The following is a 14,758-nucleotide window of genomic DNA, read 5'->3' as shown; positions in this document are numbered from 1 at the left end:
CGTGTGAGCGCCTGTTCGTCGCCGCCTGGGTCCCGCGGCTTGGCGCCTTCCAAATGCCAGTGAATGGCGCTCTGCACGGCTGGAGAGGGGGGTTGCACGAGCAGCTGTTCGGCTCTCGCTCACCCGCCTCCCAGCCTCATGATGCATGGCCCAGTTCTCATTACGGAGCCAGGGCACTTCCGCCACCGCCATCCCAGCCTGGCTTTTTCCGCTGCTTCCAACCCAAGTCTTTCAGCAGTGGCCGCTCTGAGCGCATGCTCTATGGTTGTATGCTCTGCAGGCAACTGGCCCACAACCATAGAGCGTGTGCCCAGAGCGGCCACTGTAGAGCACAACACAGCCATTTGCCCATGACACTGTGCCCGGCTCTTTGGGAGCCCACTCGCAAGAGAGCAGCCACCCAGCAAACCTCCTCTGCAGCTGGGCACAGCACTGCTCACCAACCTAGCGGTGTCTCGAAAGCGCCAAGCAACACGATCACCTTTGATGATGCTCTGCCTGGCCGGAGGTGGGGGGTTGTCCAGGGGGCTTATATATGAGGGGGCTTATATTTTTGCCCACCAGAAAAATGTGGCATGGCTGTATTATGAGGACATGTCGTATTTTGGGGGAAACACGGTACTGTACATGCAAGTACACATGATGAAATATTTTCATAAGCAATACCTATTAGTCTATCTATGTCTTTCTGAGAGGTTGGGAAATATACATTTCTGGCTGCTCAGTTTTCTGACTTACATTCCTGCTCTTGGGACACAGTAATTTGACCACTCTACAAACTACCGCCATTCTCCCACCAACACCGATGGGGCAAGTTTATAAAATGAGAACAAACTTCCACTCCCTATATGAAGATAACATCATCCACTTATGATGTTATCTATCTTGGTAATGAAACATTTTTCTGGAACTTTTCCTTTGTGTCCTAAAAGCTAATGGAAGAAGGGTTCTCAGTAACATGGTAGAAAGACACCAACCAGAAATCAATAGATGTGATCAGTTGCAGCAGTTCCCTGCTTACAGCAACTAAATCTTCAGACATTTTTCTAGTCTAAATACCAGCAGAATCTATTTTCACAACAAAATGTAATCTTCCTTGTCCATGGAGCAAATTTATTGTGGAAGGGGGTGGGAATTTGAAAATTATTAGAAGATCAGATAACACCAATAAAACTTCATTAAAATGCTTGAATCGGTTGTTCTCAGGTTGTCTTTTTATACAAGTAATGTGTTATAGGTTTGAATGATCAGCGAAACCCAGGTCAGCTGGAATGGAGCAACAGAGAACATGTCATTTTCACAAACTGGAGAAGAGGCCCACCTCGGCTTTCAAAGCAAAGGAGAAACTGCATTTTAGCACAACAGCAAGGAAAATGGCAAAGAAAAAACTGCAGGAAGGGCAAAGCATACAGTTATATATGCTCCACAAAACTGTAAACACAACTGACAGACACTTACTTGGCTCTCTATATGATAAAACAGTTTTATTTTCAGGCAGTTGGAAGTGTTGATGGAACTTATAAACGGATAGTTGTTTGGCCCATTTGCAAAAATTCCTATGTGAGAAAAGGGTTCAAACGTGATACAGGATTTTGTTTTCTGCTTGCCATTCTGTCTTGTCTTGCTCTCCTGTGTTTGTGATGCAATGGCTATGTGCAGGGGTGGGCTTCAAAAATTGCAGCAATGGGTTTTCTGCCCTGTTGCTGGGTGGGTGTGTCATGGTGGGTGTGGCCTAGTCAGCCTCCTGCATCACAGCAGGATGGGGGCATTTTTTGCCCTCCCTGGGCTCTAGAGGTCTTCCTTGAGCCTCCGGGAGGGTGAAAACGTTTTCCCCTCGGCTCCAGAGGCCCTCTGGAGGCTGGAAACATGCTTGTTTCTGGACTCCCGGAACCTACAGTAGGCCCGTTTCCCCCTCTCCCCGAGCCTCCACATGGGCCCTGCACTAACCTGGCATGATGAACAAGCCGCATGGAGACTCCTGGGAGAGGCGGGGGCGTGATCAGCCAGGGGTGGCATTTGGGAGTTCGCCAAACTGGGCAGAATCCTAACTAAAGGATCACCTAAACCCATGTGAACCCCCAGCAGCCCACCCCTGGTTATGTGTCAAGAATCAAATGTATTGGTTCCAGAGTTCATTTCTGTCTCTTTCAAGAGATCATATCTTTGAAGGTGCTAAAAGGCTAACTGGAAAGAGCTTTGAGTTGAGTATAGACATTATATCATATGCTACTCACCATCTTTCTTGAGTAGGATGGTTCATTCACCACAATTCTTATTTAGAAATTTAGGCAACATCCGGTTCTTCACTTGGTCAGGCAAGACTGGTTGCAGATACATGGAACAAAAAAAAAAAGAAACATTATGCCACTCCCTAATCCTCATGCCCATTTTTTAATATAGCTGGATGTAAACTTCCAACAAATGTCAAACATTCCCATAACAAAATTGCAACTGTGATAAATTTCTAGTATGTCTATATTTGGGGCAAATGTAGGAGCCATGATGGCATAGTGGTTAGAATGCAGTTGTCAACCCTGTTGATAGTATTGCAGGCTACCTCTACCCATAACCAGGAGTTCAACCTTGACCAGCTCAAGTTTGACTCAGCCTTCCATCCTTCCAAGGTCAATAAAATGAGGAGCCAGATTGCTGAGAGCAATATGCTAACATTTGTAAACCACTCAAAGAATGCTGTAAAGCACTGTAGAGTATAAGTCTTAAGTGCTATTGCTAAATGTCAAGGGAACTTTCCAATTCTCATGGTAACAAATTCAAATGTGTTCCCTTTAAAATAGATATGAGTTATGGTTATAAATTCTGAAGTATAATAGGATTTCCCTAGCCATCAATGTTAATTGATTTCCCAACAGAAGCGTATTGTTTGCTACGATCCCTGATTAGCTCTGAGCTTTGTTTGCATGTAAATTTCTCTGGCCTTTTTTGATAGTTTCCTTTCCTTTCTTCCATTAACATTGGAGACACTCTGAATGTCCATTCAACTTTTTGAAACTTTGTGATGTGTCAGGACTACAACCAACCTAGACAGGAATTCTGAATGCTGCAGTCCAACACATTTTGAAGGTGCTAGACTGGGCCAGACAAATCTGAGAAGTTATACACATTTCCCAATCCTCTTGTGTGGATGCTTGCTGGGAAGAATTGTACTGCAAATGGGAGTACAATGGTAGAGTTTGAAAACAAAATCCAATTGCACATAAAAAATAGGAAGAATATATGTGAAGTTCATATAGATTGGAATGTGTTGTAGAATGTGCAAAATACACTTGAGTTATTATAAAAGCGTGGAATTGAATAAATATTCTGACAAAATCTGAAAGGAGAAAAAGAGATGTACTAATTTTTAAAAAACTCACTGCAATTCATTTTGACATATCAATAATCTTCTAACACACCCTTGTATGTTAATCTGAGATTGCTCGTTGGAAAAATAGTGTGTGTAATAGTGTGTGTAAATCTAATTTTACCTTCCATTATTCCATATTGATAAATAGGTAAAAATATTTATAAATATAACAATCCATTATGGACACATAATCCCTCCCCCATTTTTTAGTGGCACTAAAATAATTTTCCCCCCTGCAATGTGTATTTCAAGGGATAGAATTAATCTAGATAAAATAATACCTTAACTGCTGTAGGTTTGGTTTTATTTGAACTTAAAGGGTGCCAATCTACTTTTGTACCTTAAATGACATGTGTTGTGTGCTGTTTTCTACTGTAATATCTAAATTGAATGCATTAATAAAAATAGCATTGGAGATTGTGCAAACTGTATAATCAATTTTCCAGAAAAAACTTGGGGCTGATGAAAATACATCGCATCAAGAGCTACACAATTAAAACCTCAAACTACCCATAGAAGGGAGGGGGAGGCAATTTGCAACACAGTGCGGTGTTTGTTCCTATCTCTGCCTGGTCTCCTCCCACACACAAATACATACACACACTCACACACCATGTGGCTTTTCCAGCATGGATTGTCCAGGTGCACAATTGTCATATTCAGTGACCCAAACAATTGCATAGAGTTGTTGTGTTTGCTTTAAACAAAGAAAGAAAAGGGAAGTGAGGGGGGCACAGGTGGTGGTGGGAATGAAAAGAAAAAAGGCTGAGGGCACTTCCAGTCATTACCATTTTTCCCCCTCTATAAATCAACATATTTACAACAGAGAACCAACAGAGGAGTTCTCTGCCTCAAGTTTACAACAATGCTTTTACTTCCAGAACTCCGAGAATGCCTCCTTTCTGGGGCAGTGAAACTCTCTTTATGTTTTGCTGCTTGATTGTTTTGGGCTGCAAAATAATTGAATCTCAGGAAGCTATTTACCTCTTTAATTCTTAAGACAACAGTCTTGTCAGCCATGACACCACCTCCTTGCAATGGGACAGAGCTTCTCCTGAGTGACAGAGCATTAAGCCTTATAGGATGTACACCAGATGTTTATTTGTAGGGATGAGCATAGCAACATTTGTAAAACTCTTCTTCCTTTGTGTCCTAAGGCTCGATTCAGGTCTGTCTCCTTCCTCTCAGGTGGCTGTTCAACAAAGAAAACAACAACCATGCAAATATGTATTATGGTGTCTCCTGAAGATCTTTATTCATTTCAGTCCACATCCAGCAGAGCCAATTGCAACAACTTACAATATCCAGATTGAAATCTGTTAAAGAGGACCGAGACAGACTCTTAATGAAACAGCTTTCTTTGGATTCACTGCTTACCAAGATTGTTCTTATCCCTGTATGTTTTATGTGTCCATGAGAATAGAGACATCTCTTCCTGCATCCAGCTCTTGAAAAATATATAATAAAATGAACTTTTAAAGTGACTTTTTCCCCAGCTTCCTAGACCTACATGGTATCTCAGGGGGAAACTTACATTCCAACTTTTAGAAAAAGCAGTTATGTTTTTTACTTGCTACAATAGAACATGATGCATGGGTTGTTTTTTTAAAAGGACAGATTATATGTCAAGCAATTACAGGTAAAACTCGAAAAATTGGAATATCATACAAAAGTTCATTTATTTCAGTAATGCAACTTAAAAGATGAAACTAATATATGAGATAGACTCATTACATACAAAGCAAGATAGTTCAAGCTGTGATTTGTCATAATTGTGATGATTATGGCTTACAGCTCATGAAAACCCCAAATCCACAATCTCAGAAAATTAGAATATTGTGAAAAAGGTGCAATATTCTAAGCTCAAAGTGTCCCACTCTAATCAGCTAATTAAGCCATAACACCTGCAAAGGGTTCCTGAGCCTTTAAATGATCCCTCAGTCTAGTTCAGTAGGAATCACAATCATGGGAAAGACTGCTGACCTGACAGTTGTGCAGAAGACCATCATTGACATCCTCCATAAGGAGGGAAAGCCACAAAAGGGAATTGCAAAAGACGTTGGATGTTCCCAAAGTGCTGTATCAAAGCACATTAATAGAAAGTTATGGGGAACAGAAAAGTGCGGAAGAAAAAGGTGCACAAGCAGCAGGGATGACCAAAGCCTGGAGAGGGTTGTCAGGAAAAGGCCATTCAAAAGTGTTGGGGACTTTCGCAAGGAATGGACTGATGCTGGAGTCAGTGCATCAAGAGCCACCACACCTAGGACTTCCGGGGGGAGGGGCTGCCGTCGCCGGTGGCTCAACGGAGCTACCCTCAGAGTTCTGGTTCGTATATCTACAAGATCTGTAGATATCTCTTTTTTTCAGGCAAGAAAGAAGCAGGGAGGAACTCAGTCGTTAGAATCCTCTTTGTAGTTCACAGCTTTTTTTTTTTTGGGCTGTGAACGGAGAAGAGGGTTCAACAAAAGCTGAGTCATTTTTTACTCCGGTCAGATCTTCTCAGCTGTATTTTTTCAGCTCAAGGCAAGTCACACACCCCCTCAGGACAAAATTTTTGAAACTAAGTTATTTAAAATCAATCCGAGCAGCGACCATTCCTGAGAACCCTTTTTTAAAATTATTATTCAAAATACCAGCTTCAATTTTATAAAAAACTCCTTTGTTTAATTGCTTTTCAAAATGGCGATTTTATAGCTTCCGCATTTGATATATGATATATTTCCACCTTCCTGGCACAGAATCAAGGGAATAACTTCTCACAAATTAATTAGCCCTGTTTCCTTGAAGACTTCTCCTTACTAATTGCCAAAAGTTTATTGAAAGTATCTTATCTTAAATCAAGGTGAGCAGAGACTTTGTTTGTTTCCTTTTTATAATGGCTCCGAAATCAAAGCAGTCTAGACATTTTTTTAACAATACATCCCAAGCAATTGCTATAAAGCCGCAGCTCTTGCCTTCTACGCCCTCTACTAGAGATTTGTTAACGAAAGAATTCCTTTTTGAAACTCTTAAAGAATTTAGAGAGGAAATGAAGCAACTTATTTCGGACTTATGTGACAAGCTTGATGCCAAGATTGCTCAAACAAAGGAGGATATGATCGGGGTCATAACTGTAATGACAGATTATATTGCTGGAATGGAAGATAAACTGGAGCTCTTGGAGGAAGCTAATTCTAACCTGACATCTAAAATTGAAGTGTTGCAACAGGAAGTTGAAAACACAGAAAAACAACTTGTTATGACAAATTATAAAAAGACGGCGTTTGCAATAAGAGTTAGGGGATTACGTGAAAATGAACAGGAGAATTTGAAACAGACTTTTTCTGAGGCTTTCAGTCGTTTGGTGGGAAGTCCGGGACTCAACTTTGATTGGCAGATCCAAAAAATTTACCGCCATAATTCGTGGGCAGCAAAACAGAGCAGCTTCCGAGAGATATAATTATATATTTTGCTACAAGAGAATCCAGAAATGCGATATTACAAGAGTTTTATAATAACAGGCTGCTAATTGATGGACAGGACTTGATCGTTTTCAAAGAAATACCACCCCAAATGTTAAGAGCCAGGAGAGACTATGCGTTTCTAACTAAAGAACTCAGAAATTGTCAGATACAGTACAGATGGGAAGTGCCATTTGGTATTACAGTTACGTTTGATGACCAAAAACATCACCTCAACTCTGTTTGGGAAGCCCGAGATTTTTATTATAAGATCCTAAAGGCGGGACTTCCTGAATTACCCGGACTTGGAGAAAGACAAGGAGAAGTAGAAGAGAAACAACAAAACACACAACTACAAGGCGGGAGGTATCGCTTTCCCCCTCCGGAAGGGCAGAAGAGTAGAGAACAAGGATTTAGTTATGCTTCCAAAATATTTGCTTAATTTTTAACTTGAATAATACTTTGTGACTTCTGTCTTGTATAAAATGGTATAGTTGTATACCGATGAAGAGACATTAAGGCTGAAAGAAGTGATGCTGATTTCCTCGGAAAATATATTGTATGGGACTTAAAAAAGACTTGATGGATAACTCTGAACTTTTATATAAATTGTTTATGATTTATTTTCTAGGATGAGGAGGGCGGAGATCGTGATGTTCCTGGATTGTGGTTTAGGTTGAATGGAGTTGGGAAGTGTGGTGTAGATGGGAGGGTAGTGAAGGTTCAATTAGAGCTTATTTTGAGCCAGAAAGTAAGTTGATTTTTATATAAACTGTTATTTGAATATAATGTTTGAAAGGATATACCCAGGGAGTTTGCAGGAAGGCGGAGCAAATATGAGAGGAGTACGGATGAAAATAAAATATATATATGGACACAGGTAGAGGCAGGATGAGAAGAGTTGGAAAAGGAAACCGAGAGAAGTATTTGAGATGTGTTTAAATTGCTTTATAGAGAAGGAGGTATAAAAGGGACAAATTAAAGGTTTGGAAATGGACAGATATTTAGATAAAGAGATAAGGCCCCTAGCTAGAGTAGAATTCCATTTGATTAACTTATTTGGTTTCAATATAGTTTGAAATCCTGCAAGTAATAAATTAATTGAGATTAGGAATGATGTACATTGTTTAAGTTTTAATAATGATGGGAAGTTGAGCTCAATGTAGAGAGTTTATTGATTTTTCCCTTTTTTTGTTTTTTTTATTCCTTTCTTTTTTCCTTTATCTTTTATCTTTTAATTTTTAATCTATTTGGTTTTAATATACTCTAGACTATGTTTGATAAAAAGCTATGCCGGGTATGGGATCTGGGAAGTCGGAAGGGGGCTAGGGAGGGGGGTTTACTGGGGGGAGGGGGGGAGGGGGGAAATATAGTTTCAATTTCCAAAACAATAAGAACGCACTTGTATACTGCTGCTCTTTTTTCTTTTTTTCTCTTTTCCTTTTATTTTCCTTTTTTTCCTTTTCTTTCAATTTTAGTATAAAATACAAATCGAATAGATTAATTAATAGTAGAAATACACCGAAGTGAGGAGTAGAGGGAAAGAAGACGGAGGAGTAGAGAGGGAGTGAGAGGGGAATGTAAGGAGGGTGAGATGGAGGGAAGGGGAGAAAGGAATGTCTGAGGGGGAGGGGAAGTAGAAGAGGGGAATGCTGGAGGGGAGAAATGAAAGTTGGAGGGGGAGAAGAAAGGGTGTATGGAGGATTGAAGTGTTATGTTGGTTTTCTATGGTGGAATAGAAGATGAGTTGTGTTTATTGTTTTCTTAATTGCACAGTATATAAGTGACTGTACAAAATGAAAATGAAAATGAAATAAAACAGTCTTCATGAAAAAAAGAGCCACCACACATAGACAGACCCTGGACATGGGCTTCAAATGTCATATTCCTCTTGTCAAGCCACGCCTGAACAACAAAAAACATCAGAAGCGTCTTACCTGGGCTAAAGAAAAACAGACCTGGTCTGTTGCTCAGTCCTCTTTTCTGATGAGAGCAACTTTTGCATCTCATTTGGAAACCAAGGACCCAGAGTATGGAGAAAGAATGGAGAGGCACACACTGCAAGATGCTTGAAGTCCAGTGTGAAGTTTCCACAGTCTCTGTTGATTTGGGGAGCCATGTCATCTGCTGGTGTTGGTGCACTGTGCTTCATTAAGTCCAGGGTCAACGCAGCCGTCTACCAGGAGATTTTGGAGCACTTCATGCTTCCTTCCATAGACAAGCTTCATGGGGATGCTGACTTCATTTTCCAGCAGGACTTGGCACCTGCTCACACTGCCAAAAGCACCAAAACCTGGTTCAATGACTGTGGGATTACTGTGCTTGATTGGCCAACAAACTCGCCTGACCTGAGCCCCATAGAGAATCTATGGGGCATTGCCAAGAGAAAGATGAGAGACATGAGACTGAACAATGCAGATGAGCTGAAGGCCGCTATTGAAGCATCCTGGTCTTCCATAACACCGCAGCAGTGCCACAGGCTGATAGCTTCCATGCCACGCTGCATTGAGGCAGTAATTGCTGCAAAAGGGGCCCAAACCAAGTACTGAGTACATATGTATGCTTATACTTTTCAGAGGTTGGATATTGTTCTGTGTACAATCCTTGTTTTATTGATTGCATGTAATATTCTAATTTTCTGAGATTGTGGATTTGGGGTTTTCATGAACTATAAGCCATAATCATCACAATTATGACAAATCACGGCTTGAACTATCCTGCTTTGCATGTAATGAGTCTATCTCATATATTAGTTTCACCTTTTAAGATGCATTACTGACATAAATGCACTTTTGCATGATATTCTAATTTTTGAGTTTTACCTGTAGAGAGCTGAAGGCCAATGCTGCTTTCAATGTTTTAAATTGAGAAGAGTTACAAAATGATGAAAAATTATACCATAATGTGAAAAGACATAGGAATCCAATCCCTTCTGGTGAGATTATTGTGATTTCAGCTTGAACAGCAATAACTTACAGCCAAACAATCTTTCAAAGTTCATATATGAAGACATTATTGGAGTCTATAAACATTCTGGATGCTATTCGTACAGCATGAGTAAGATATTTATATCAGGGCTGTTTTTTGCATATAAACTAATATAAAATCAACTTTCCAGTTGTACCAGTCCAGTTGTTAATTGTGTCTTTTTAGAAAAATAGAACACAAATACTCACTTTTCATTTTACTGAACCTTTGTGGCAAACCCATTTCTACAGAAATAGATAAAATAAATGTCTAGAACTACATACACATGAAGTACCATAGTAGTAGTACAAAGCAATAGTAGTACCAAGAGTGGACATGGTCATTTTTCTTTTACACAGCGTGTAAGATGGTTGATCCAAACCTATGGGCACATATATTTTTGAGTCATCCATTATTTACAAACAGTTCATGTACAAACAAAGTTGAGAATAATACCTACTTATCAGAAGGAAGACTATACTTAAAGTATGCACTCTGGCGACCTGCATGAACTAATACTTTCCCTTTGAGGTCTATAAACATTCTGAATGCTATTGGTACAACATGAAAAAGATACTTTTATCAGTGCTGCTTTTCACTTATAAACTGTAATGGAGATTTGACAGGCACTCCTGCCATATAATTAAAAAGACCTACATAGCTTTTAAAGAGTCTTGTAATAAGTACAGGTTGAACTATAACATTTTCAAAATCCTAAGGGTTTAATAATATGAGTAGTGAGAAATTAGCTCATTATTTTATTTAGTAATTGCATTTTTCAAAAAGTGCATCCTCTATTAGTTTTTACACTGTAATTAAAAAAAACTAAGTTGGATCCATTTAAAATGGCATATAATTGGACTAGATATAATCCAGCTGTTATTTTTAAATAAGATTTCATCTAAGAAATTAAATTAAACTTTGTTGTAATCTGTACCTACAAACATAGTTTTCTCTCTGTTGTATTGAATCCCTATTGCCTTATGGTGACTTGGGACCAAATGTATCAGGTAAGTTAATATGCATCTAAGAACTTTCCCCAGTATGTAGACAACAGCTAAACTTAATCCAAATATTTAGAATGATTCCTACTAGAGAAAACAGATGTAACTAGAAATACAAACACAAAATACACACCTAGGAAGACAAGCTAACTTTGTTAGAGGCTGAGGTTAATGAATGTTAATGGGTATCACTGATTAGCCTTCCCTTCTTCCCCCTCCCATGCTCAACAGCTGCAAAAGAGTACTTTAGGCTTCCTTTATAAATACAACAATCTTCCTACTGCTTTTTTTTTTTTAAGCAGAAAGGAATTGAAGGAGAAAGACAACAGTCAAGAATAATGCTTTTACTATTGTTTCAGATAGTGTTGATTTCATGGCTTGGAAAAGCAGAGCAAAGAGAAGAAATGCAGCAGAAAAATTCCATACAGGATATGCTCAACAAATATTTAGGGGAACTTGAAGGCATTGGGAGGAAACCTGAGAGGCCAGTGGTACCCTTGGCAGAAATGAAAATCAAACAAGACTTGCCACGAGGTTCTCGTTTCATGTTCCCAGATACAGTTAAGGAAGAAATGGTTGATGATTTGGGAGGCTGGGCTCCTACAAACATAACCCCATCCTCTGTGTATCCAAAACATCCACCTTCTCGCCCACAGAACAAGAGAGATGCAGCGGCGGCCTTCAGAAAGGATGCCAAAAAATTCTGGGACCTTTTTAAATTGAAGAGCAATTCAAGATCTGAAGAGGTGATCCTTCCAATCAAGATGTCTGAGATTTATCAGGAGGTTTGCAACATGCTTCCTTTCTCTCAGGTAAAAATGACTGCCACAAATATAGTATTCTCCTATATCTTATTTTAATTAGAAATAAGCCCTGCTGTACTAAATAGTTCAACCTTATATTATCTCTGGAAAATAAGCTATGTCATGTCCTCCCCCATTTATAGAAGGAAAGTTAAAATAAAGGTGGTAAAAATTTACACTGCTCCTAAGGTGAAAACAAAATACGGATTTTTAATATATATTTTTGCGGGTATCTGGTAGCAAGTGGATTTTTGCAGCTCAAATCTTGTAGCTTAATTTCAGTGAAAGTGGTTTGCTGGTGTTCTTAAATTCAGTCTGATATCTGAAATATTAACAGCATAAAAACCCCAGAATATTGATAGCTTTGGGCTGGAAATTTTTTGTTAGAGTAGACCAGGTTTGTTGTATTGAAATTGCAAAAAGCTGAAAACTGGTGTTTGACTCGTATTATGTTGGAGAATATTTTCAGGAAATTCTTAGGCAGTAACTTTGAGAAATTTGTAGAAATGTCTGTATATTTCAAAGACCCAACAGTTTTCCCCTTTAAATCTTTCTGCATTTCTAATATTGGCTAAGACTGTAAAGTTATGACTTAGTATCTAAAACAATTCTAACCTTTGTATTCCTGGCTTTATCTCTAAAGGTTGTAGGAACATTTTAGTTTTTATATCACTGGCTATTTTTATTCTAACAAAGTACTATGGCAAGTATTTTAACAATGTGTTTCCTTTCAGAGCATTACACATGAAAATTGTGACAAAGTGGTGATACAAAACAACCTGTGCTTTGGGAAATGCAGTTCTTTCCACGTTCCTGGTGCTGATGATCGCATGTATAGCTTCTGTTCCCTCTGCATGCCCACCAAATTCTCCATGAAGCATCTGAAGATGAACTGTACCATGGTTAATCCAGTAAACAAGATAGTTATGATCATTGAAGAATGCAAGTGTGAAGTTCAGAATATGAAAGAAATTGAACCAGGGTTTCTAAAGCCTGCTCTGCATTTGAATGAGCCTTAGCACAAATGAACCTTCTGAAATGACTTGTTTTTTCAATTGAATCTGTAGTTGCTAAGGGCCAGAATACTCGATAAATCCTTTTATAATAGTTTGCATCTGTCTTGATAAAGCTTGTAGCTTATATGAAACAGCACACTCTAAACATAATTGCAGCTTGATATGTTCATTACCAACAATTTTAATGGTCTTCATACATCTTTTTTTTAGTGATATATTGGTATGTTTTATGTACATTTTAGAATAAAAATATTTTGATAAATGTGGAACACAGATTAGGACAGTAATAGTAAACCTATTGAACATTTAGTAGCAAAGCAAAGCTTTCTCTGCCTCCTTCTGCACTATACCAGTAATATTAAATGCATAATGTAAGTATTGTTTATCCACAATAAAATTATGGAATACTGTCTTTATACTTTGAATAAAAATGATTTTTTTAAATTTATGGACTGGAATTAATTATCTCTTACAAAGTACGTAAAGCAACTTTAGCTTCAAGGCTTTTTAACGCTTATTTTTCAAAGTCATGTTTTTAGTAAATTGTGTATTTTTCAGTTTTGAAGCTGTTTAAGATGTATTGTGGCCTGCATTTGGCTACAATAGGGATCCCACCAAACAATATACAATGTCTTATAACGCTTAAATTGCCTTTACCTCTCCATCTTTGTGTATGTGCCTCATATTTAAATTTCAAAGGGGGAAAAAAATCTGTGAATTGGAATTGAAAGAAAATCAGGCTACCAGTTCTGGGCTGCAAATTTCCATATTTTATAGCCCAGCATTGATGGCTCCAAATGTAACATCAAGTTGATTAGAGATTTGAACAGATTTTTTAAAAATGCAATGACAATATTCTAGTATGTGATATATAACCAAAAGAAAGTGATAATTATTACATTTATATGCTGCCCAACTCTCAATAGTAAATATACTGGAAACTCAAGTCCTATTTAAAAACTTTAACTTCCATCAATTCCTTTCTAATATGTACAATTATATGTTATTTCCCCCCATATATTCACATGTAGGTATATACTACTATTTAGTTCAGTAGAACTTTAGATACAAACTCTACAGTATTATGTACATGTGTACATCAATCCCAGTTCTAAAAAGTGTTAAGTTTAAGGTTACTGCTGAGCAACTGAGTAGTGTAAAATTGCTCTAATGTGCAAACTTCAACAGTTAAAGGGGTGTATCAAATAAAATGTAAACATATTTTATTGTGGTCTTTAGCAAGCACCATTACATGGTCAAGAATATCAAATTATTTCTCAAGTATTCAGTTCTCTGAGTGCTGACCACAATTTCTAACCTCTTTCTTCTGCCATCCATCTCAAAGGGAATTCTTTTAGAGGAAGAATTTGCTGGATTAGGACTGAAGTGTGAATATTCACCATTTAGAAAGCAAGTGTAAAGAGAAAACAGCAGCTGTAGTAATTGTTAATTAGATTAATGCCTTAGCTGGGGGGTGAGTGTTTAATTAACCCAGCAATGATCAGCTGCATGTAATTAACACTGTATTCTGTTATATCAAGGATGTGTTAATTGGATCTGATTTTAAGAGTCAACTCCCATATTCAGAGCAAGTTAAGCCCAGGTGCTAACAGAATATTGCTTAAAAAAAAAAAAAAAGGAAAGGCAATAAATTGCTGCCCAGGGAGAGTGGTCAAGGGTTTCAGTACAATCAAATTTAACCGTACATAGGACATGGGATGTTCTAAAAAGTAGCTGGTGTATTTTGAGTTTTTAAAAGTCAATTTAAATATTCTGGGTTTTCAAAGGTATTTCCAGCGGGAGGAGAAGTAATTAACAGTTCCCAGTTATTGCTATACTTATCTTACTTAAATATAAGTAATTGTCAGCCTCCAGAGTACATTTCCCCCCTGTTTTAAAAATCAAGGTTAATTAACATAAATAGCTGTTCTGGATCACAAATGTTCTCAGTAATGTCTGTAACAATTAGCAAAGTATTGCATATTTATTGTTAGCACAGATTTTAGGAAGGTAGGGGATGCAAAAAATTTTGAAAAATACTGTAATATTTAAACCAGTATAAATGCTAATAAATGCTATAAAACACATTATTGTAAGAAATAGGAATGGGCTACCAATGGTTACAAAATACTCATTAATATGACAGTAAAAAAATCAGTTTCTA

General features: G+C 38.0%; 2 protein-coding genes across 2 annotated transcripts in view; both read left to right on the top strand.

Annotated features, from left to right (window-relative positions):
• Positions 1-3,779, top strand: part of FREM1 (FRAS1 related extracellular matrix 1) — a 94,103-nt gene extending 90,324 nt beyond the window's left edge. The window contains exon 37 of the mRNA XM_087716089.1: positions 1,238-3,779. Within this exon, the coding sequence (XP_087572215.1) occupies positions 1,238-1,437 (200 nt within the window). The 3' untranslated portion in view covers positions 1,438-3,779. The remainder of the gene's footprint in view (positions 1-1,237) is intronic.
• A 7,334-nt stretch (positions 3,780-11,113) lies between these two features.
• CER1 (cerberus 1, DAN family BMP antagonist) lies at positions 11,114-12,597 on the top strand. The gene is made up of 2 exons (XM_014052900.2): positions 11,114-11,587; positions 12,313-12,597. The coding sequence occupies exons 1-2, from the start codon at positions 11,114-11,116 to the stop codon at positions 12,595-12,597; spliced, it is 759 nt and encodes a 252-aa protein (XP_013908375.2).
• Positions 12,598-14,758: the final 2,161 nt, after the last annotated feature.

The sequence above is a fragment of the Thamnophis sirtalis genome, unplaced genomic scaffold, assembly GCF_051295495.1.
Source record: "Thamnophis sirtalis isolate CommonGarterSnake01/CBP01778 unplaced genomic scaffold, rThaSir2_p1.2 scaffold_5, whole genome shotgun sequence".
NCBI classification, from domain to species: domain Eukaryota; kingdom Metazoa; phylum Chordata; class Lepidosauria; order Squamata; family Natricidae; genus Thamnophis; species Thamnophis sirtalis.
This window is presented reverse-complemented; position numbering and strand designations above follow the sequence as displayed.